General features: G+C 35.9%; 1 protein-coding gene across 2 annotated transcripts in view; it reads right to left on the reverse strand.

The window, feature by feature from the left end:
- The window catches only part of Zip48C (Zinc/iron regulated transporter-related protein 48C), a 403382-nt gene that overhangs the window by 78303 nt on the left and 302042 nt on the right, over nt 1-23037 (reverse strand). For both annotated transcript variants that reach the window (XM_069845972.1, XM_069845971.1), the window contains one exon: nt 3317-3475. In XM_069845972.1, coding sequence (XP_069702073.1) covers nt 3317-3475 — 159 coding nt within the window. The remainder of the gene's footprint in view (nt 1-3316; nt 3476-23037) is intronic.

The raw sequence follows: 23037 nt of genomic DNA on the forward strand, positions 1-23037 counted from the left end.
AGGATTAGATAAAGATCTAATTGAGTCTATAACTGCAAGAAGTAGTGCTGTTTCTATAGAAAATAAAGGACAGGATTACTGTATTCGTAGTGATAATTCTCCTTTTACCATTTTTCATAAGAACAACATTAAATTTTGTAGCGATCCATTGAATTAGATAATGACATCAACCTTAACAAAACTGTGACATTTATCGTTTTTCCCGCGAACTCTTCATATGTCATGACTCATGAGTAGAGCCCGGATGTTTAGGCATTTATTTTGGTTAAAACAGGCAGGCTTATGGGCACTAAAAATAGTAGTGAAACAGGCATTTATTATTCATGGAAACAGACAAAAAATAGACAAATACTTAATAAACTATCCCATACGGTACTCACTTTCCTTGGTTACATTTCACAGCAAGATGCTTTTTTAAGTTGTCAACTGTCATAGTGAGCCGCCTGTCAGAGAGAACGTTTTTCATGGTGGAAAAAGATCTTTTTACTTCTACTGAAGTGATTGGAGCAAACTTAAAACAATTTATTTCAAAAGGACTGTCTCTACTTTCTTTCAGAGATCGGGAAAAACAGATTGGGTATTATCTCAAAAAGAGGGGTGTGAGAAGGGATTAGAGATTTCAAAGTACGCGAGACTTGTGCGTGCAAGCGGCAACAGTAACGGGACCTGGAGACTTGCTTTTAATACTTCCCTCATCCCCTTTTGCTGGTAAACGCCGAAGTGACCTGAGCACTGAACATCTTTGTTAAGTGGCATAAAAGATGGAATCAGTAGGAGAGAAAAGTTTACGACTTCTTGGAAACATATGTATTGCTGGAGAATAAGATTCTCAGCAAATATTTGTGTGAGGTGAATATATATTTTTAATTTGTATAACCGTTCTTTTTTGTTTTTTGATATAATTTATGTGCGGTTTATTTTAAATACATTAAAAATATAGAAAATGTACAATAACGACGTAAACAGGCTCAAAAAAGGCATTTAACCTTAAAATAGGCAACGGGAGCTAAAACAGGAAAAAAAAGGCAAAATAAAAATGTGTGGAAACTTGTTTATCTCTAATAGAACTTTCATACATACACTCAGGTTAAAAAAGGCATTTTGCCTAATATCCGGGCTCTACTCATGAGTATACCTTCGATTTTAGGCTAAATGCCTATTTTCCTGTATCGATAAACTAAAACTAATTAAATATCTTCATGTTTAGTATCAAAGAAGAACGTTTCGAAGCGGTTTTATGGTGCCTAAAATACCTATTTTTCACATTGTGACCTATTTTACGGTTTAGATCAGCCATGGGCATAAAGGAGGAGGGAATAGGAAAGGAGATACCCTCACTCATGTCCTTTTCGGTTATACAGCTTTAGAAACAAACACACAGTAAGGCACTATGCGTCAGATTTCAGGCAACCAGACAGAGCCGAAAGCTATGATGCCTCCTTATACAATCCGTCACTCAGCAATGCTTGCCTTCTCGTCTACTCGTATTGGTCCGAAACATAACTGCCTCTGATAGCACGATAGACTTGCCGATGGAGTATGAAAGCATTTTTTACGCGAATTTATGCTACGAACTGTTGAATTAGAAATTTTTCACGATTACATACGAGGAAGATTATTAATGAAAAAAATATACTGACAAGCCATGGACATTATTTGTAATTTTTTAAAATGGTTCTACATGATTCCCTAGATTTGGCACTTATTACGAGTATTATTGTAATTACTTTTTTTTTTTTTTGTAGCGGGAATATACTTTTACTATCACTGTCAAATTTCCCCAGAATATTATTCCAAAACTCATTACTGAGTGGAAGTATGCAAAGTACTGTAGGGGAGACTCGGCTAATTCCGCAATATTAAGAAGTAAATACATCATATTTTTATCAAAATGTTTATTGAAAAATATTATAAAGGTATGTAGACAAGGACGAAACCTTTCATTACCAAATAAGATAAAGATACCTATTAAAATGCAAATATATTTAGTTGTACATACATTACAGTTGAAAAAGAACTCGGGCAATTCTGCAACAGTGCGGATAAATCCGCAATAAGATTTGGCTAATTCCACAGTAGTAAATAATTATGAAATACACTATGAAAGTAACACAAAAGGAACAATTTATATGTAACAATGCTCACTTTCCTAACAGCTGTGTAGAAAAACACGAAAAACAGCCAACTTTCGATGTTTCACTGTATTGCCGAGAGAGATGTCGACCAATATCCTTGATTTTTTTCTACAGTACTGCAGAGGACATGCCTCCTGTTTACAGACTTTCAAAACTTACGTTCACGCTATTGTAAAGCCGCAGTAAAATCATATATGCACTACTGCGGAATTACCCGTACTGCGGAATTAGCCGAGTTTCCCCTATTTTGTTTTTAAGATATTTACTATCTCTTGCAAAGATCTAGTAGCAGAACATGCTGAATTTAGTTTGGGGGTATTTTCTTTAATATGATTTTCCCAATTTAACACATTATCGATTTGGAAGCCAAGAAATATGGTTGTTGTTTCTATTAGGGGACCTATTTTAATTACTGCGCTTGAAATTTGCGAGGTTGAATTTGGATAGGATTTAAATTGGATATGTTATCTCGTGCATAATTGAGTGGTTAGCTGGAAGAAGAGCGTAACTCAGAAAAAGTTTTGAGATAATCAACAAAAACTATTCTATACCCTGCTGAAATATGACACTATTCATATATATTGTAGCCTGGATCTAACATTTTATAGCCCTGCATGCGTCATTTCCGTTTTCTACCTTTCCGTATGTAATTCATTTTCACTGATACTTTCAACATCAGAAAGGTTATATTTCCTTTAATTAGGCGAAAGATAGGCTAGATCAGAACATTCGTCAGACAACGCGAACACCCTTGCAGTTATCTTCGCCGGTCCTCGAACCACAGTAGTGAGATGGAAGACGGACCCATTTCAATAATACCTCTCTATTGCAATCTATTGGGAGTAGAGGCATAACATTGTGGTGGATGGTAGAACGCCGCCAAAGAACGCATATATCCATTTTACGGATAAACGCCGTAATTCGAATTACGTCCTTCTTCCAGCTAACCCCTCAGTTATGTCCTTTACACGATGGTATATGTTACTTAGCTCTAGGTTGTATAGTTTCTGAGATATGAGCGTGTCCAAAAGTGTCGCGTGTCGTTTTCATACTACCATCCATATCTCAGACCGAAAGAATATATGTCAAAAGGTTGAAACCGGTATGATATGGTTAAGATTTGACACTTCGACACGATACAGTACATTATGGAAGATTGATGAAATATGGTAAATTCTCACCAGGAGTTGGCTTCGGGAATGATGTCGTCCACGACGACATAGATCATGGCGCCGGCTGCAAAGGCTAGAGCGTAGGGCAGGATGGGTTGTGCGAGGGAGACGGCAGCTGCACCCAGCACGCCGAACACGGGCTCCACCATGCCACTCAGCTGCCCGTAACTGCAACAGGCAAATACGACACCATGACACCACAGTCTAGTACAGAGGTCTCCAAAAAGCGTACCGCCATTCGTGCTCTTGATGCTGCCCGCCGAACACAGTGCGCTATAACCCTAGAGAAGGTAAAGAGACTCATACCTCAACAGATGGGAGCGATCAGTGGCGGATCGCGGCAACAGTCTGCTTATGTTTACAAATAATAACATCAAAAGAATAAGAAATATCATACGTTTGTATATTATTTTGACATACTATGAAGCTGGAGCCCCGTCTGTTGCTATTGACACAAGCCATTGCAAATTCAACCTCTTCTGTTCTATCGTTCCTTTCAGTGTCTGGAAAACATCTTCTCCATTTGTATTTTGTAATTACATCTAGAAGACATTCCGACACAGTGACATGTTCATTAACTCCTCGGATGAAATTGGCTAGGTGAGCCTTATCATTTATATCTGTGCTTTCGTCCAATGCAAGTGAGTAAGCTACAAACTGGTTAATTGTGGTTTCGACTTCAGATTCAATTGCAAGATTGTAAAATCTTGAAATTCCTTCTTTGAACTGTAATTGGAAACAATTTAATTTTCATAAACTTTGACTTTGTTCTGGACACAGTATTTTAGTAACGTTCTGTATGCACGATTTTACAAATGATGCTTCTGTAAAGGGCTTCATTGATTTTCCAATACTCCAAGTTAGAACACAGCTAGCAAGAAGCTTTTTTGTTTAAGACTGAGGACACGTGTGTTATTTGTGATTGTATTTTCTTGTTTTATGTTAATCAAAACATTTGTAGGCCTACGCATTTCATCTAAAATTAAACGAAAAACATATGTTTGTCATGCGGAACTGAGTGTAAACGTATTGTAATATAATAATTATTATGTATAACCAACAGTTATACAGATAGCCCAAAAATAAATTATTTTCACATGTCCAACATGCCTGTAATTGTATGATATTCTTTGTGAAGAGTCGAGTACTGTCGTCGCATGTTGAATTTTAACACACCCTTAAGAATGTTCGAACAAATTAAGCATTTCATATTCTCCCAACTAACACAAAAATATGTCTCTTCCTATTCATCCTTGAATGTACTACGTCCATGATTAGAAGACATTGTAAATCGGTGGAACACTCCGACCAACACAATGGTAATGGCAGTCCACCACTGCTCTTCGTTTGCGCATAAACATTGAGTACAGTACAGGTGGAGATGGGTAAGGGAAGCGCGCTCATTACGTACTGGCTTCGGTTCCGTTCAGGGGCTTACTCGCGAGTACGCTTTTGGAGACGTCTGGTCTAGTATATACAGTCCAGTAGCGGCCCGCGGTTACAAAGGTTGGCAGTTCTGCATGAAAAATAGTGTATTTAGGAAACGCATGCTGTTTATTGCATCTAAATCGGATAACGCGTGTAATTACAGCGTCTTCTCAAAGTTGACTCTGCACCCGAAATTGTACTCCAACTACCTCGTGCGCTACACCTCTCCCACCCGGCACAACTACACGTAGTGGAGATATGCCCCACATGTTGATACCTGAATGAACAACCATCAGGAACTTTCTATCGTTCGAACGCTTTTAACTCCTACCGAATTTTGTTACGCCAACTTTTCTAACCTACACCCTTACCGGCAGACTTCCGTCTGCTGGGAGTTCTCTGTGCAATTTCTCTTTTAATTTAGAAAAGGGTTGGTCGTTTAGGTTTTCATTTCATTCATTTTAAAATAAAACATTTCCTTAGACACACTGACTAATCATATCACACAACTCACGGTACTATAACACACTATAACTGTAATGATATACAATAAATCCAGAAGCCTATGTGCTCTCCTAACGCAGGGCATAAAGAGATGAGGGTGTTGGCGGTTCTTTTGTATATTCGGAGAGAGCTGCTTCGGTTGCAGCTCTAATGCAGTCTTATGGGAGGGTGAAGGAAACAAGTTTTCTGCTACCGACTACCCTACGTTGAGATCCAGGAACTGCCGATCACAGATCCGAAAAGTACACTACAGCTAAAATTCTCGAGCAGTTCAAGGCTCCTACAGAGAATGAATTGGAAATATAAATGAAACAATGAACTAGATTACATAAAAACACGTTTTACATTTACAGGTAAATTGCAGCTCTGCAGTTCTTATTGTACAGCCGCCCCTGATACAGTCACGAAGCTCAATAGGTAGTAAATATGCATCCATAGATAGTTGCTAACCACTAGGATCGCTAATATCGCCTCATTACAGACAATGCGAAATAGTACCGGTACAGTCTATTGTTCCTAGCACCCTCACAATTCAAGCTTCGTGACTGTATATAGGCCTACTAGGCTGTGATTACCATTATCGCGATTATCTCCGATCACGATTACCGAAAATGTATGGACACATTAGGCCACGCTTGGTCACGTCTGGTCAACAGCTGAATTACCATAGAACAGCACTTCTCAAACTTTTTTTTTGAAGTGGGGACCACTTTTTAAAGTCGGAACAGTTCCGCGGACCACCTCACTCTTGTTCCCTTGGAAAGCAAATTTATAATTTTCGTAGCATATTTTGATACCAGTATACTTATATTTTAAAATTGAATTAAGGTTCGGTACTTTGGTCCTCTGTTATGAATTCGGGTGATCCCTGGCTGGGTTACAGGCGCGGCGCCAGATGTGAAGGGAAAGATGGCGAGAAACATCACGTGTATAGTGCTTTAAATCTCTCTTTTGTTGCTGAGAGTAGAGTGGGAAGTCGATAGACGGGTAGGGTAATAAATTTCATAAAATGTCAGTACTGGGAGAAAAAGTTAAATTCGATTGCCATGTGTCATTTCCAAACTCTGAGATTTTAAGCTATAGTGTGATACGCAATTCGTTTGAATTTTATTTTTTCTTCTATCTTGTTTGAAGGACCACAAGGGCACACTTCGAGGACCACAGGTGGCTCGCGGACCATACTTTGAGAAACGCTGCCATAGAAGAAACAATTTTCTCTATGTATATAGGCTACTTTTATGTTTGTTTTCCTTCTGGCCATCTGAATGTCATACTTTCTTTCGATCTCTGTTCATTGGTTCCCCCCCCCCCCTTTTTGTTTCTTGCAGCTTGATACGGGAATTTGTTAGAATTTTTTAGAGATTTTATAATCTAAACTGATACAATTTTAGTCTACCATTAGGCCTACTATTTATATTATTTTGGAAAGAGATTTTATAACCTACGAGGGAGAGTCAAAAAGTAGCTTTAACTTTAACAATTGTTTTATTAAAATTGAATATGCACATCCATTCTCCTGTAACTTTAGACATCTCTCTTAGCTCCAAATATTTTCCTAAGCACCTAGCACCATTATTGTTCAATAAGTAAAGTTTTGCTCCAAAATTAATACTTGATTTGACTCTATGGGTCGAATTCATAGTCGTCACTTATAAAATGAGGAAACACTTAAGTAATGAGCATTTCCTTAGCACTTATTTCAGATCGTATTGCAGAGACGCTGCTCATTCACATGCCCTGAGCATTCCCTTGACATCGAAAGAAATATGGCAACATGGCTAGACGTGAGCGCTTTCCTACATTCAATTGTTTTCCAGCGCCTTCAAATTGTTAAATCGGCATTACTGTCATACACAAATACAGAAGTAAATATTATAGAGCTAAAAATTATACAAGATGTCCAGAAAGCATTTTACAGAAAAGAAAGAAGTGAGCTAAGATAACTAGTTATGAAATATAGAGATATCGTCGAAAGTAAAAAAAAATTGATAATTGTTCTCTCCAAAAGAAGAAACTGACATGGAACAAAATTGCAGTTGAGTGTAATGTAAACTCCGGAAATATTCCTGTAAGTAAATCATTTTCATTTATTTTTCAGTTACTTTTATTCTAAACAAAGTGGAAATGATATAATTACGCAAATTTTAACAGCTTATTTTTTGGGTAGAATACAAACAAAAATGCAAATAACACTTTGTTGGGACGTGAATACTTTTCCAAAAAAAAATGCCACTTAAATCTACCTGAAATGCTGCTGTATCATAAAATCTCAAAGCAACCAGTACTTTCAGCACTGGCGAAATCGGTAAGCCTCATGGTTGTATTGTGAATTGAAATGAGAGATACCAGAATATTCACAACAGTGTTCTTGTCGAAATGGTATCTCCTCTTAAATTGTTGATCATTATACATCTCTAAAGGGTTTTCCATACCTCTGATATATCTTTTGCTTGCCGAAACTCATTTTCATTTTAATTACAGAACTCAATCAATTAAATTAAATCATAATCATCATCTATTGTATACCGAATCAGCTGATTACAATGCATATGAGGAAACACTTGAGTAAGCTGACAAGCTACCTTATTTGAATAAGTGTTCACTTCAGTGGGATTTATGAATTGGAAATTATTATAAGCAACTGCTTAAGTGTTTCCTTACGATAAGTGTTGACTATGAATTCGGCCCTATATTTATTAGTATTATTGTTATTGTCAGTGTCATCATTTTCAGGCTTCTTTATAACTCGAAGCCCTCGCCTATGCGTCATGCGTTAAAACGGCACTGCTTATAAGTATGTACAAATTTATTTTTTATGTTAATTGGTTATTTTACGACGCTTTATCAACAGCTTAGGTTATTTAGCGTCTGAATGAGATGAAGGTGACAATGCCGGTGAAATGAGTCCGGGGTCCAACACCGAAAGTTACCCAGCATTTGCTCATATTGGGTTGAGGGGAAAACCCCGGAAAAAACCTCAACTAGGTAACTTTCCCCGACCGGGAATCGAACCCGGGCCACCTGGTTTCGCGGCTAGACGCGCTAACCGTTACTCCACAGGTGTGGATTACGTATGTATAATTTTCAGGAATTCGGGTATGGTCAATCCTATCTAAATGATCAATCCAATTACTATTTCTGTATTGTTTTATCTAATCATTAATTCAAAATATGTTTAATTTGTTCCTTATTTCTAAATCCTTGATTTTAACTATTTTTTTAGCCTATCTTAACATTCCTGCAGGTTGTAGGCCTATACGAAAGTATATTCGTAATGCATAATTTGTGGAAATGAGATATGTAACGGTGCGCGTAGGGTCACGGAGGGTGCAAATGCCAAGAAGTAGGCTATGTAAGAAATAAAGGACGATATTTTCTTGAAAGGAAAAGACAAATGCGGATAGAGTAGAAATAATTAACAATATTATGCCTTAGCCACAAAACGTACTTGGAATGTCCAACTTCACGGTTATTCTATCTAACTCTCTGCCTCTTCCGCTCAAACGGCTGTATCTCCATACCACATCCTTCCTGTTACAATATTATAGACGAGTTGAAAAAGGATATAAGTGACACTTCACAACTTTTTGAAAACTATTTATATCAGCCATATAAATTTTAGGCTATTTATCAAAGCGCACAAATTAAGTATTCTTACAATACATTAGAAATTATGCTATTAGACCACTTCAATAAGCTGTAAAACTTCTTTCTTGCTCGGCTCGACAAAACGTACCCTGGACAAAATTCATATCTTAACTTTCTTCTCTACCTAATACACAGCAGGATTTCTATACCGCGGGATTAGTATACATACACAAAAGTTACATGGACAAGTACAAACATGTAATCATGTCCCAGAATTTATTTCATTCAACAACTGTGGTTTCCATGCAGTGTTAAATTTGTGCTTTAACTATTGTGTATACTAGAGCGACAAAATGGAATTAGAACTCCAAAAAGGTAATTATAAACAGACCAAATTCTTACAAAACTTGAAGCTTTCATGGTTCTTGGATTGTGATATGGGTTCAGAGTAAATTTACGCGGTTCTTTGATTATGATGTGATTTTTGAAAGTCTTTCAAGATTCTTGGATTCTGTTGTGGTTTTTGAGTAGGTTTTCACAGTTTTTGGATTGTGGTGTGGTTTCTGAGCAAGTTTTCACGGTCGTTGGAATGTGATGTAGTTTGTGAGTAGGTTTTCACGGTTCTTGGATTGTGGTGTGGTTTTTGATTAGGCTTTCACTGTTTTTGGTTTGTTGTATAGTTTTTTAAGTGGACTTTCAAGGTTCTTTGATTGTGATGTGGTTTTTGAGCAAGTTTAGACGGTTCTTGGATTGTGCTGTGATTTTCGAGAGTATTTCAAGATTCTTGGATTCTGTTGTGGTTTTTGAGTAGGTTTTCACAGTTCTTGGATTGTGGTGTGGTTTCTGAACAAGTTTTTATGATCGCTGGATTGTGATGTAGTTTGTGAGTAGGCTTTCACGGTTCTTGAATTGTGGTGTGGTTTTTGAGTAGGCTTTCACAATTTTTGGATTGTGGTATAGTTTTTTAAGTAGACTTTCAAGGTTCTTCGATTGTGGTGTGGTTTTTCAGTAGGTTTAGATGGTTCTTAGAGATTGTGGTGTGGTTTTTGAGTAGTCTTTCGAGATTCTTGTGTTCTGTTGTTGTGTTTTGAGTAAGTTTTCACAGTTCTTGAATTGTGGTGTAGTTTCTGAGGAAGCTTTCACAGTACCTGGATTGTGATGTGGTTTGTGAGTAGGCTTTCATGTTTTTTGGACTGTGGTGTGATTTTTCAATAGGTTTTTACGGTTTTTCGATTGTGGTATACATTTTTTTAAGTAGACTTTCAAGGTTCTTGGATTGTAGTGTGGTTTTGAATAGGCTTTCACTGTTCATGGATTGTAGTGTAGTTTTTGAGTAAACTTTCAATCTTATTTTTTGTGGTGTGATTTCTGAGTAAGCTTTCACGCTTTATAGGTCAGTAGACTTTGTGGTATGGTTTTCTTTAGTAGGCTTTCACGATTCTTGAATTGTGGTGCGATTTTTTGAGTAGTACTTCACGGTTCTTGGATTGTAGTATAGTTTTTTTTAAGTAGGCTTTCACAGTTCTTGGATTGTGGTGTGGTTTTTTTTAATAGGCTTTCGTGGTTCTTCGTTTGTAGTGTAGTTTTTTTTAGTAAACGTTTAAGATTTTTGGATTGTGGTGTGATTTCTGAGTAGATTTTGACGCGTTGTAGGCTGAGTAGGCTTTGTGGTGTGGTTTCTTCAGTAGACTTTCACGATTCTTGAATTGTGGTGTATTTTTTGAGTAGGTCTTCATGGTTCTTAGATTGTGGGCCAGTTTTTAATAGGCTTTCAAGGTTATTGGATTTTGGTGTTGTTCTTCAGTATACTTTCACGGTTCTTGGATTGTGGTGTGGTTTTCAGGTTTTTTTGGTAACGCGAGTCTTAGGCATGATGGCCTTAGACCACAATGCTACTCCTACTATTTCGTACAAGAGTTATAAATGCATGACTTGAGGCTTTCCCGGCGTTTGATATAGAATAACTCTTCTAGGGTTCTCAGCCAGGTGAGTTGGAGATTAGCTAATCTCTAACTCACCTGGCTGAGAACCCGAGAAGAGTTATTCTAAGAGTTATAAATTTTATAACTTTAATTAATGATGTAATAAGATATATGATGTCCCTCAAAGTTTCAAAATCTACTCCTGCATCTGCTCTACGCCCGAGTTAGATGCTCGACTGCCAATTACTATGTTTTTCTTCCATTTGAACATTGATGTAATTTCGAAAAGATCAGACATATTATTGTCAATTATTTCTTGTGACACACAATAGTAAATTCATTCTGGTGTATATTGAAAAAAAAGATAACAATATCTAAAAAAATTGTATGTTTTCAACCAGATATTTGTTTTAATGCAACTTAAAGTGCCCATCACTATATCCTTTACCCTATTCAGAATTAAATCGATGGCTTTCACAGGAGACGGTATCAAATGGTTCATATAAAATAATTTTTATCTGGAAAACGGAGCAAAAACGAGCAAAATTCTATTAAAGCTGTTTATCTGAAATATCTCAAAGAATAACAACCTGAAATTAATGACATTACATACGATTCACTCTGTATTTCAAGGCTGCCTTTGGGCGAGAGTTCGAATCTCGCTTACACTAATTTCCTGGTTGGGTTTTTTTCGAGGCATGAACTCTTCAATTCATTTCTCTATCACCAAATTCATCTATGCTAAATAACCACGCCGTTGCGTTGATACAAAGTTTTAAATAACCGATTTTAAAAATATATACTTTGAAATGGCGAAATTCTGAATTTCTAAGGAAGTCTTGGGGATGTCGACCACATAGTGAGCATAATTATCAAGGTCTGTTCCTTAGACCGCTGTTCCACTACAGGGACTCGACATCTGAATTCCGTTCATTCATTCTTATATTTCCATTAATAGCACAGTTCTCTTCCCGGTCTTTATCGCCGTTTATTTAGATTATAACTCATTCATTTGCACCGCATCATTCACAAACAACTTATTCAAAACACACAATGTTTCACGAGACTATAGAATGGAGCGGAATTTACAAGTTATTCGAGTAATTAGTAAGAGACACGGCAGATGCGATATGAATAAGACAATACAAAAAAGACAACCTATATAAATTGTGTTGCGCCCTTTTTTATTTACACTGTCACAATTTGTCATTTTAACTAACCAATAACGTAGTCGTAATCGAGAAGTTAACATGCTTGCTACGAGATCGGAGACTTGCAACATTACAAAATCCTGCCGAGAGCGCTGGTTTTCAAGGGCGCTTTTTCATTTATAAGGAAAGTGAAACCGGGGATCTACAGGCCAAGTTTTTTTGTCTCTTTTCCCCTTTTTAATTCAATGCTATAATATCTTCATAAATTTTTCCACTGCCTTCTTTCAGACGTTTTCAGTACCTATTATATTATTACTAGGGACCGTAACTGTCGAAAGATATTGCAATTTAAAAGTGAATTATTTAAACACGTGACCAGTATTCAGGTTTAATTCTCCTTTATGTGCATATGTGTATATATGTAATTTTCCTCAGTGTTGTATACTGTAGTTATAATTTACATTTGAATTTGTTATTCTTGTAATTTGTAATATTGGTTCACTTACCGCTTGCATACTCATTGAGTGTAACTTCTAGCCTTATATTATTTTGTAATTATTATTTAGTATGTTCGCATTATTTTACTCGACTATTGCTTGTATAACTACAGACGTGGACAAATTATTATACTAAAACATTTTTCTTGGAAACATAATACAATTCGTCATATCAACTATCATTATAATTCACAGAGTCTCTATTGTTGTAAATATGATTGTTTACATATTATAGTATATTTTGTCAATGGTTAAGTATATTTTTCCTGGCTGTGTTGGTATTACTGATGTTTTAATTATATACTGCAGAAGATATTCAACTGTCTGTTCTCCCACGGCCTGCAAGAAGACCGGACATGAACGAAATTGAAAAGCTGTGATCTATACTGGAGAAGAAAGTGAACAACAAGAGGCTTACAACAAAACATGGACTCATTTAAGCACTGTCTGATATCTGGCTAAATGATGCTGATATTCAAAGAAAGTGTCAAACTTTGGTTTCCAGCATCCCTGACAAAATCAACGTGTTAATAAAGAATAAGGGAACGTTCACAAAATATTAGTAATCTTCAGATTAAATTTTCTGTCCATATTTTCCGTGCAAAATACATTTTTGTTCATTATTTCTGCCGATAAATACAGCTTTGTTGTACATATAATTAATTTAGTCTAATAATTTGTCTGTATATACATTTTTATTAGTGTTCTTTAAATATTAGTCTGTAAAATTGTATCAGCTTCTTTTGTTTCTGGCTAAGTGGAAGAGAAGTCCTGATGGCCTTAATTTCGCCAAAATAAATAAATATATATTAATATTAATACTTCGTCCTAGGAGGTTACAAGATTAAGTATTACTGGAGTTTTCAAGTAGACGACGCGCGTGCATTTAGCAAGCAAAGTACTTGACTGACTCATGTTTTGTCAAGTTGGGCAGAACAAAACATGGACCACTTTAACAATTACACTAATATTTACAATTTAAATTATTTAGGCCTACACTACATACACTAGAATTCCTTATTTTTACTATTTACATTATAATAAAGAGTGCAGGCTTACGTTGATCAAACATTATTTACACCAGCGGTCGTCAGCACACTGCACTCTCGGGCTAGCGTCTCTTACCCGCAGGTCTCTTACATACCAGCGTGCACCCGTGGCTGCTGGCGGGTATGCTGTCTCCCTATCCCTTCTGCACGACGGAGCATCATTCCTTGCACCGCTTGCACTGTACCCATTTCAGCGAGTGCTGACGACCACTGATTTACACTAATAAGATTATGTACAGTGTTGTGTATTGTAATGCAAGTTATTTTATTTCATAATACTTTGACCTACTTCTTTCTGTAAATTGTATAAAATAGTGTAAATACAGACGTGGACAAATTATTAGCAAAATGTACGATTTTTGCGACATATTTTTTTACAAAATTTGACTTTTCAATTTAGACTACTGTTGATATTTTTATGATTATAGTACTCAGAAATAAGTAAAAATGTCAACTGCAGTCAAAATTGAAAAAGTCAAATTTTGTAAAAAAATATACCATAAAAATCGTCAGTTTTGCTAATAATTTGTCCACGTCTAATGTTTAATCAATGAAGGCCTTCACTCTTTATGATAGTGTAAATATTGAAAATAGCGTATTTTAGTGTACGGTAGTGGCAAAAAAAAAAAAAAAACCCGGACCGACGGAATAATCGAAGTCCCCGAAATGAGCCACTGCGCATGCCACGCCCGCATTCACAAGATAGCGAGTAATCTATTGAAATTGTTGTAGTTTCGACTGCTGACGTAGCCCATTTCGAAAGCCATTAGAAAATAAGCTGGTAAAATTCATGTTCTGGGAATAATAAGTTAATTAAGTAGTAAAATATCGCTGCAATCGAAAAGTGTTGGGAATAAATTTGAATAATTCCCTAAAAGCCATAAGTAAGTAAGTATTAATTTGTTTATTTTGTCTTCTTCTTTCTGTTTATCTACAGGTCAGTTCACTCCCGGCCACTAGCGTTTGCTCATACGGAGATAAATTCTTTAATTTGTATTTCTGTTTTATGTATGTAATAGTTTCTTAATGCATCTTTTTAATGTAAATAAATAAATAAATAAATAAATAAATAAATAGTTTTTGTTAAAAAATATGGAGTTGGAACGGATTGAAAAGTCAAAACCTTGAAGAAGAAGAAGAAGAAGAAGAAGAAGAAGAAGAAGAAGAAGAAGAAGAAGGAGAGCAAATTTATAGCATCTATTAATTTCGCATTGTTCATATGAATAAATTAATAATAGTACATTAATCATATAAGGTTCTGGAGGTGAGGAAATCGACACTGGCAGATAAGCTAAAGGTCTGGAGATTTATATTTGAGGAGAAAAATTCGCTCTGGCGCCGGGGATCGAATCTGGGTCCTTGGTTCTACGTACCAAGCGCTCTGACCACTGAGCTACGCCGAATTCAATCCACAGCACCGGATCGAATCTTCCTCCTTCAGTGTTTCCAGTGTTTCAAATATTAATTGTCAACATTACAGAGATTATTCTGTAGGACAAATTAATAAATATATACTAATAATAAATCTGTAGCCAAAATTTTTCTGGTAATTTTCGATTTTCCAAAAATAATTGGTGTTAACATGCATAATTAACCATCCAGAAGCCGAAAATCGCTTTTTTGAAATTTTTGTTTGTCTGTCGTCTGGATGTTTGTTACCTTTTCACGCGATAGTGGCTGAACGGATTTCGATGAAAATTGGAATATAGATTAAGTTCGTTGTAACTTAGATTTTAGGCTATATGGCATTCAAAATACGTTATTTAAAAAGGGGGTTATAAGGGGATCTGAATTAAATAAATCGAAATATGTCGCTTATTATTGATTTATGTGAAAAATGTTACATAACAAAAGTTTCTTTAAAAATGATTTCCGATAAGTTTTATTCTATGCAAAATTTTGATAGGACTGATATTTAAGGATATACAAGACTTTTAAAATAACAATACAATACATTTTCACCACCACCTCAAATTATAGCGTTGTTGTTCCTGCAGTAACTCATATGTGCAAAATATAACATTTTTGAGTAGGAAGAAAAAACACATTTATTCATTCCATGGCAATGGTGCATAGGAGATCGTGAATTCTTACATTTTCGAAAGAAAGAAATATAATTACATACCACTATATATGCTGCATCACTATTTAAGTTATTTGAAGGGTTCAGAACCATAGTGGGCCAAGCGCCATTTACTGAAGATGTAGAAAACAAAGGTTAAAATTAAGTTATTACCATAATTCAATGGAAACATATAGCAAGTAATATAAAGTATACACATTAAAACTAAAAGATATGTCAATCTTCATTAAACTGTGGTTGCATGTAATAACAATTAAGAAACATGTTAAAGGAATTATCATTGCACCAAATGAGTGGTCTCTGGCTCAAAATGATCGCATTTTAATTTTTTAAATACAATTTAAATTAAGTAACATATTAAGCGATTTATCCTTCTATCAAACACGAATGTTCCCTGGATCAAACGTCCTATTTTAATTATGTATTTTCTTTATATTTATTTCTAACGGGTGCAGCGGAGCGCACGGGTACGGCTAGTCCATAATAAATGTCTGGAGTCCTATACCTTTCTCAGTTATGATTATTTGGTAGCACATAAACTGGGTTCCTGTTCGAGGCGTCAAAACGTCGCTCACAAATCCCAGACAAAATAAGGTACATTGAGGTTTATGACACCTCGTGAACTGCGACCCCTGTGACAGCTCTTATGAATGGAACGTACGTAGTACGAGACGGCAACATGGCGACCTCCGGAGACCTCTCTCTGTCGGAAATCATATCTTATTGTTACAAGATTTCAAGGTTAGGTCAGCTAGGCTACAAAAAACAAACATCTTCTGTGTTGCATTTACTATTCATGTGACAATGGCTGAAAACATTTGAAGTTTTATTTACGTAAAGATGATGGACAGTCAAGTAAAGGTTCAACATCTCTGTCTGTCTGTCTGTCTGTCTGTCTGCGTCCGTCTCAATTCCGTACTAGACGTAATAAACAATACGAGTGGAGAAACTTTCTATTGGTTAGCGAACGTTATCAATTTGTTTTTTCAACAGTAATCTCACTAGAGATTTTGATTTATCTAGAGAAAATCAGAACTCGAGTTTGATTTAATTGACTCTTACACGATTAGAAGAAAGTATATAAAGATTACAAGTAACAAAGTACTCCAATACAATAAAATATTAATTGGCTTACGAAAATACAACTATCTTCAAATCTATTATTGTACCATCTCAACATTACGCTAGATGGCACTAGTGTTTTATGATTATGTTTTCTTGTTATCAATTGTGCCAACTATGGAATCTTCATTGAACTCTGTGGACGGTTACTAGTCAAGAAGGCTTTGTTGATTCAGTTTCATTTTTATTAAAACATTTGCATTCCACTTCAATCATCCGGATCCCAGTAATCAACGTCACTTGACAGATGATTTTCAATAAATCTTAGTATTAAACAATCTCTGATACGTGACTATCCATGATATCATATAGCAGAAGCTATAACAAATATAACCTAAATAATATAAACAAGTGTTAGAAAAGTTTTAATTAGGGATGATGACATAAACAAGAAACGTTTTAATTAACGATGATGAAATAATTGAAAGTACAAATTTCAAATTTGAATGTTTTAGTGGTTGATAGTTCAGTTGATGTTATATTGGACGTGTGCATAACAGAAGTGAACTCGTTGATGTACATGGTGTATCCCTCACTTATTCAGGATTTCCGAATGGTGCTCTTCATATATGACCAGTGATATTTATTAATTCTTGTTCTTGAATGCCAATGCGAGTCATATTCGAAAGTGCTGTGCATCGACTGGAATGGTTTGTAATTTTCTGTTTTTTGACGTCCAGACCAGTGCAGTTTGAAATGTTGGCAAAGAAACAAATGCAAGGTTAGTGATAAAAATAAACAAATGCTAGGGACGAGATAAAATTGTGCGATAAACAGCTATGATTGGTTGAAAGACGTCTTTTCGTACCGTTTTATTGGTCAAAAGTAGTGTGACGTAGTAAAAGTGTAATAGTCAGTGTAAAACAGGGATAGCCTTTATCACAGATCCATTTTAACATGTAGGGTAAAGTTTCCTAATGCCGTGATACCTCTAATTTCATGATACGTTTCTTTTACTTTCACGGGGTTGGGTATCTTGCTAGGAAGTTCACCGATGTCTCAAAAGTAGGCGAAAGATGCACTCTTTCGAGAAAGATGTCTGGCGCTATGGTCGAACGGCAAAGCTTTGACTGATATTCAGTTTAAAAAAGTATCACGGAATTAGGTGTATCACGGCATTAGGCAACTTTACTCTATATATGGTGAATTGTAAGTAATGTCATAACTTTCAGGGGTTATTCTTTGAGGTATTTCAAACAAAAAAGTGTAATACAATTTTGTTTCCTTTTTCAGATAAAAATGGTTTTATGTGAAATATTTCACAGCGTGTTTTGGAAAAGCCATTGATTTAATTCGGAATACGCTGAGTCAATTTAAGGGAGAAGTGCGTTATGATTGATTGATTGATTGATTGATTGATTCATTCATTCATTCATTCATTCATTCATTCATTCACTCATAGGGTTCTCTCCAAAGGCAGGTATTTCACTGCATACCCAGCATTCTCCAATCTTTCCTATTTTCTGCCTTCCTCTTTGTCTCTTCATATGACCCATATATCTTAATGTCGTCTATCATCTGATATCTTCTTCTGCCCCGAACTCTTCTCCCGTTCACAATTCCTTCCAGTGCATCCTTTAGAAGGCAGTTTCTTCTCAACCAGTGACCCAGCCAATTCGTTTCCTCTTTCTGATAAGTTTCAGCATCATTCTTTCTTCACTCACTCTTTCCAACAAAGTTTCGTTTCTTATTATGTCTGTACATTTCACACGATCCAACCTTCTCCATATTAACATTTCAATTGCTTCTAGTCGTTTCTCTTCACTTCGTCGTAATGTCCATGTTTCTGCCCCATATAATGCTACACTCCACACAAAGCACTTCACTAGTCTCTTCCTTAGTTATTTTTTCTAGAGGTCCGCAGAAGATGCTCCTTCTTCTATTAAAAGCTTTCTTGGCCATTGCTATCCTCCTTTTCACTTCCTGGCAGCAGGTCATGTTACTGCTTATAGTACACCCCAAATATTTGAAGCTGTCCACTTGCTCTACTGCCTCATATAGAATTCGCAAGTTTATCTTCTGTATTTTCCTCCCTATGACCATGCTCTTCGTCTTATTTGCATTTATCTTCATCCCATACTGCTCACATCCGTCTTTTTTAGCTCCAGTAGCATATCCTTTAGTATCATTTCTCTTCTGCTAACAACGCCATATCATCAGCAAATCTTATGCACTTTATTCTTCTTCCTTCTACTATCACTCCTCCCATGTTCTGAAAACAGTTCTTTACTAAATCCTCCAAGTAGATGTTGAACAGGGTAGGTGATAAAGGACATCCTTGACGTACTCCTCTCCCAATTTCACTTCCTTTTGACATTTCTTCTCCTATCTTGATTTCGACTCGTTGTTTCATATAAAGATTACTGATCAGTCTTCTCTCTTTCCAATCCACGCCAATTTTCTTTAGGATCTCCATCAGTTTATTCCAATCCATTCTGTCAAAAGTCTTTTCTAGGTCCACAAATAGGCCTACTACATACACTTGTTTATTCTTCTCTAGGTAGCCTATCTTTCGCCGATTGTCCGTAGCAGTCCAATTGCATCTCTCATACCTTTTCCCTTCCTGAAGCCAAACTGCTCTTCTTCCAACTGTTCTTCCATCTAAGAATATAAACGTCGAGCATTTAATTCTTAATTTAATTTGAAATAAACAGAATTAATCCAAGAAAATTCCCAAAGCAGGCTTGTCTGCTAGCAACTTCACCGCAGGGCATCGATGAATCAAATGAGTTACAAGTGGCTCTAAATCGTATGTCAAAGGTTTCTTTTCAGCATTAAGTAGGCAAGCATATGCAAGTAAGTAATCGAAATGACACAAAGGAATATCGTTATGTATTCTCGAAGTAGAATCTCACATTGTGACGCATCTAAAGTTACAGAAGTCGGCTGAGAACACATCTAGTTCGCCATAAAATCACATGCCTATTGCTTTCGAAGAGTGTGACAAGACATAATGCTTTTACATTACATTTTGCAGTGTTAACAGGAATTATTTTAAATCTCTAAGAAAATGTGACATCGTGGAAAGGTAAATATGTGAATCTGTCACAATACCGTCTTTGTAGGTACACTTACTGCAGATTTCACTTGAATTCGTCAGTATATTGACAAGGGTTTTTGGTACCAGAATCCGATGTTCCACCAAATAGGCTAACGGAACGTTCAGTCAATTTTTTCTCACCATTTTCATAGCCATTAAGATTATCAGTTGAGAAAAAGAAGATATGCTGTATAACTTCCGTGTGAAGTACTACCGGACATATTGGTTTAAAGATTGGAAAAACCGTCCGATAATATACAGTATATCCTCATCCGCTGTTTTCTTTTTATCTGTATCGCGGTTATCTGAAAACCACGGAGTGGTGAGGAACTGGTCCATTGCTTGGAGGAAATGAGGCTCACGTTGATGTCTTTTATCGACATGTACAGGGCTGACCGGAAAGTATCTAGTCATTGTATATTGGGGGGAAAAAAATTTACTTAGGACAATGACGCTTTAGTTCCTTTAAATTGTTTCATAACCACATGCGTAACATTTTCGTCCAAAGAAAGTTCATCTACCAGGAAGTAGTGAAGTGTATCAAAGTAGAGACTTAGTTTGATTGCTAAGTAAACACGTTTCTCGGAATACAAATCTGGCTTTCAGGTTAAGTTGTGCCATGTTGGTATCACTTGTGAGGTTCAGACCTGTCTTCGAACAGTTGACTAAACAATAACAATTATAATTCCTTAAGTCAAATGTTGTTTGGATTTGTCAAAACCTCGGCATAAATTATAAACAGAATATTATTTTCAAAATATTGTTCTTGGTTAACGAACAAAACTCCATTTGCACAAAAAATGACAACCCTTTTTACCCGAACATAATCGAAATTGTTTGTCATCATAAATTCGAGCTAAAAATACCACCGTAACAGATCTGAGTAAGCTGTAGAAACTGGTTAAAAGTTCATACTGCTATAGGGGAACAACTTAGTAAACTCTGTTGGTTTGCGCATGCGTCAATATTAAAGAGTGACCTCCTCTTTCCTAATTGTCAGCCAATAACGGAAGAAGGCGTTACTTACATAGACTTTCAATGAAGCAGAATATTTTCATATTTTATATACTTAATAATAACTCAAAAAGTAGTAGTCAGATTCTAATAAGGAAAAAAGCATGTTGAAGATTATTGTTTGCAGATTTTTAAGATGACTGAGTCACCGCAATATAAGAAATGTATCATCATCATCATCATCATCATCATCATCATCATCATCATCATCATCATCATCATCATCGCTACAGCCCAATTTGAACTTCGGCCTCCCTTAGAACTCTCTTCCGTGTATCTCTGTCCCTGGCAACCAACCACCATCCTTTAATTCCCACTTTCTTTAAATCCTCCAACACTCCATCCATCCATCGCAGTCTTGGTCGTCCTACACTCCTTTCTCCTTCAAATTTATTCCCCATAACTTTCTTGGGTATCTCATGATCTGCCATTCTTTGCACATGTCCTGCCCATCGCAATCTTGCTATTTTAATAACTGTAACCACATCAGGGGACTTATATAGTTGGTAAAGTTCAAAGTTGTATCTTATTCGCCATTCTCCATTATCACATATTGGGCCATATATCTTCCTTAAAATTTTAGTTTCAAAGGATCTCAATCTTGACACATTAGTCTTTGAAAGGGTCCACGTTTCACTGCCATATGTTAATACAGGTTTTACCAGAACATTATAAATATTGCATTTTGTTTCCCTTGTAAGGAGTCTTGACTTAAAGTGCCTCAATAATTCAAAATATGCTTTATTGGCACTTTGAATTCTTCTATCAATTTCTTCGCTAATATCATTGGTGTCATTGATTAGTGAGCCCAGATATACAAAACTAGAGACCCTCTGAAATTTATATTGATTAATTTTTAGATGGGTTGTTGTTATCACGTCTCTTTTTTGTTTTTTGCATCCAAGAATCATGTACTTGGTCTTCTGTTCGTTAATTTTCAGTCCCATTTTTTGGGCTGCTGTTTCTAAAGCAGTAAATGTTCTCTTAACATTCTCCTCAGATCGACCAATGATATCTATATCATCAGCATAAGCCAATATTTGGGATGATTTATAGAGTATTGTACTTCTAGTTTGTATATCTGCATCCCTTATCACCAGGGAACGGATTTATATGGACTAAAAATATATGAAATATGTAAATATATATGTAGTTATTTTTACCAAAATATGGAATTAAATATGGATTTTTACCAAAATATGGAATTAAATATGGACTTAAAATTATAAAAAAAATGACTATGTACGTTAAATATTGGTACATTTTAATCAAACTAAACAAAAAATATAATGCACGTACCTTATCTTCCAATGTAGTTTCAACAAAACACAATTTTTATTGTCTGTTACCATAACAATAGGTTACAAACATTTCTTTCAAGTGCTGAAAAGTGAATCTTCTTCTATTGTCTCTGAGGATAGATTTATACTGACTAAAAGAGCGTTCGACGTCACAAGAAGTAACTGGTACATAATTCAATTTCACAATGTCTGCTGGGGATAAGTCCAAGTTAATCTTCACTGTTGATTCACCACTCATCACAGCAACAACCTTTTGTAGTTCTTCATATCCAGGGTTTTTTGAAAGTACAGTGTCCACCTTAGCTCTTACTGCATCTGCAACTTTACCTCTACCACGATTCAGTTGTTCCACAGTACTATTTATAATTTCAAAACTTTCAGATAGTGAAAGGTGCCTATTTTGGAGACTTTTGAGCGTTTTTATGATGCATGAAAATGTATGCTGAATGTGAGCTAAGTCATTCTTCACACTTATGTCACAGGTAACTGTTTTCGCAGTATCAATTGAGACTGCATCTTCAGAGTCCAATGCAAGGAGAACATTGTTAATAGAGTCTATATGTTCGGCATAATATTCAACTGCTTCTAGCCATGTACCCCATCTAGTTAAAATTGGCTTTGGTGGCAATGGAATTTCAGGGTACATTTCTTTCAACACGTTAACTCTACTGGGAGCTTTGAGAAATACTTTTTTCACTGATGAAATCAACAAATCTACTTTAGGGAAATTGTCTCTGACCACTTCTGCCACACGATGAAATGCATGCGCCACACAAGTAAAATGAGTCAATTTAGGATATACAACAGATAATGCTTGTCCAGCTTTGACCATATAAGGGGCAGCATCGCTAATAAAGAATAACACATTATCGTACATAATACCCTTTGGCCACAGGATACCCATAGCTTCGTTGAACAGTTTAACTATAGTTTTGTTATTGCACTTTTCTAGAACATCACAATGTAAAAGAATTCGTTCAGAATATTGTTCACTTAACAAACCGATAACTACATTACCAAAAAGTCTACCT

This window comes from Periplaneta americana, chromosome 14 (genome assembly GCF_040183065.1).
Source record: "Periplaneta americana isolate PAMFEO1 chromosome 14, P.americana_PAMFEO1_priV1, whole genome shotgun sequence".
Lineage (NCBI taxonomy): Eukaryota > Metazoa > Arthropoda > Insecta > Blattodea > Blattidae > Periplaneta > Periplaneta americana.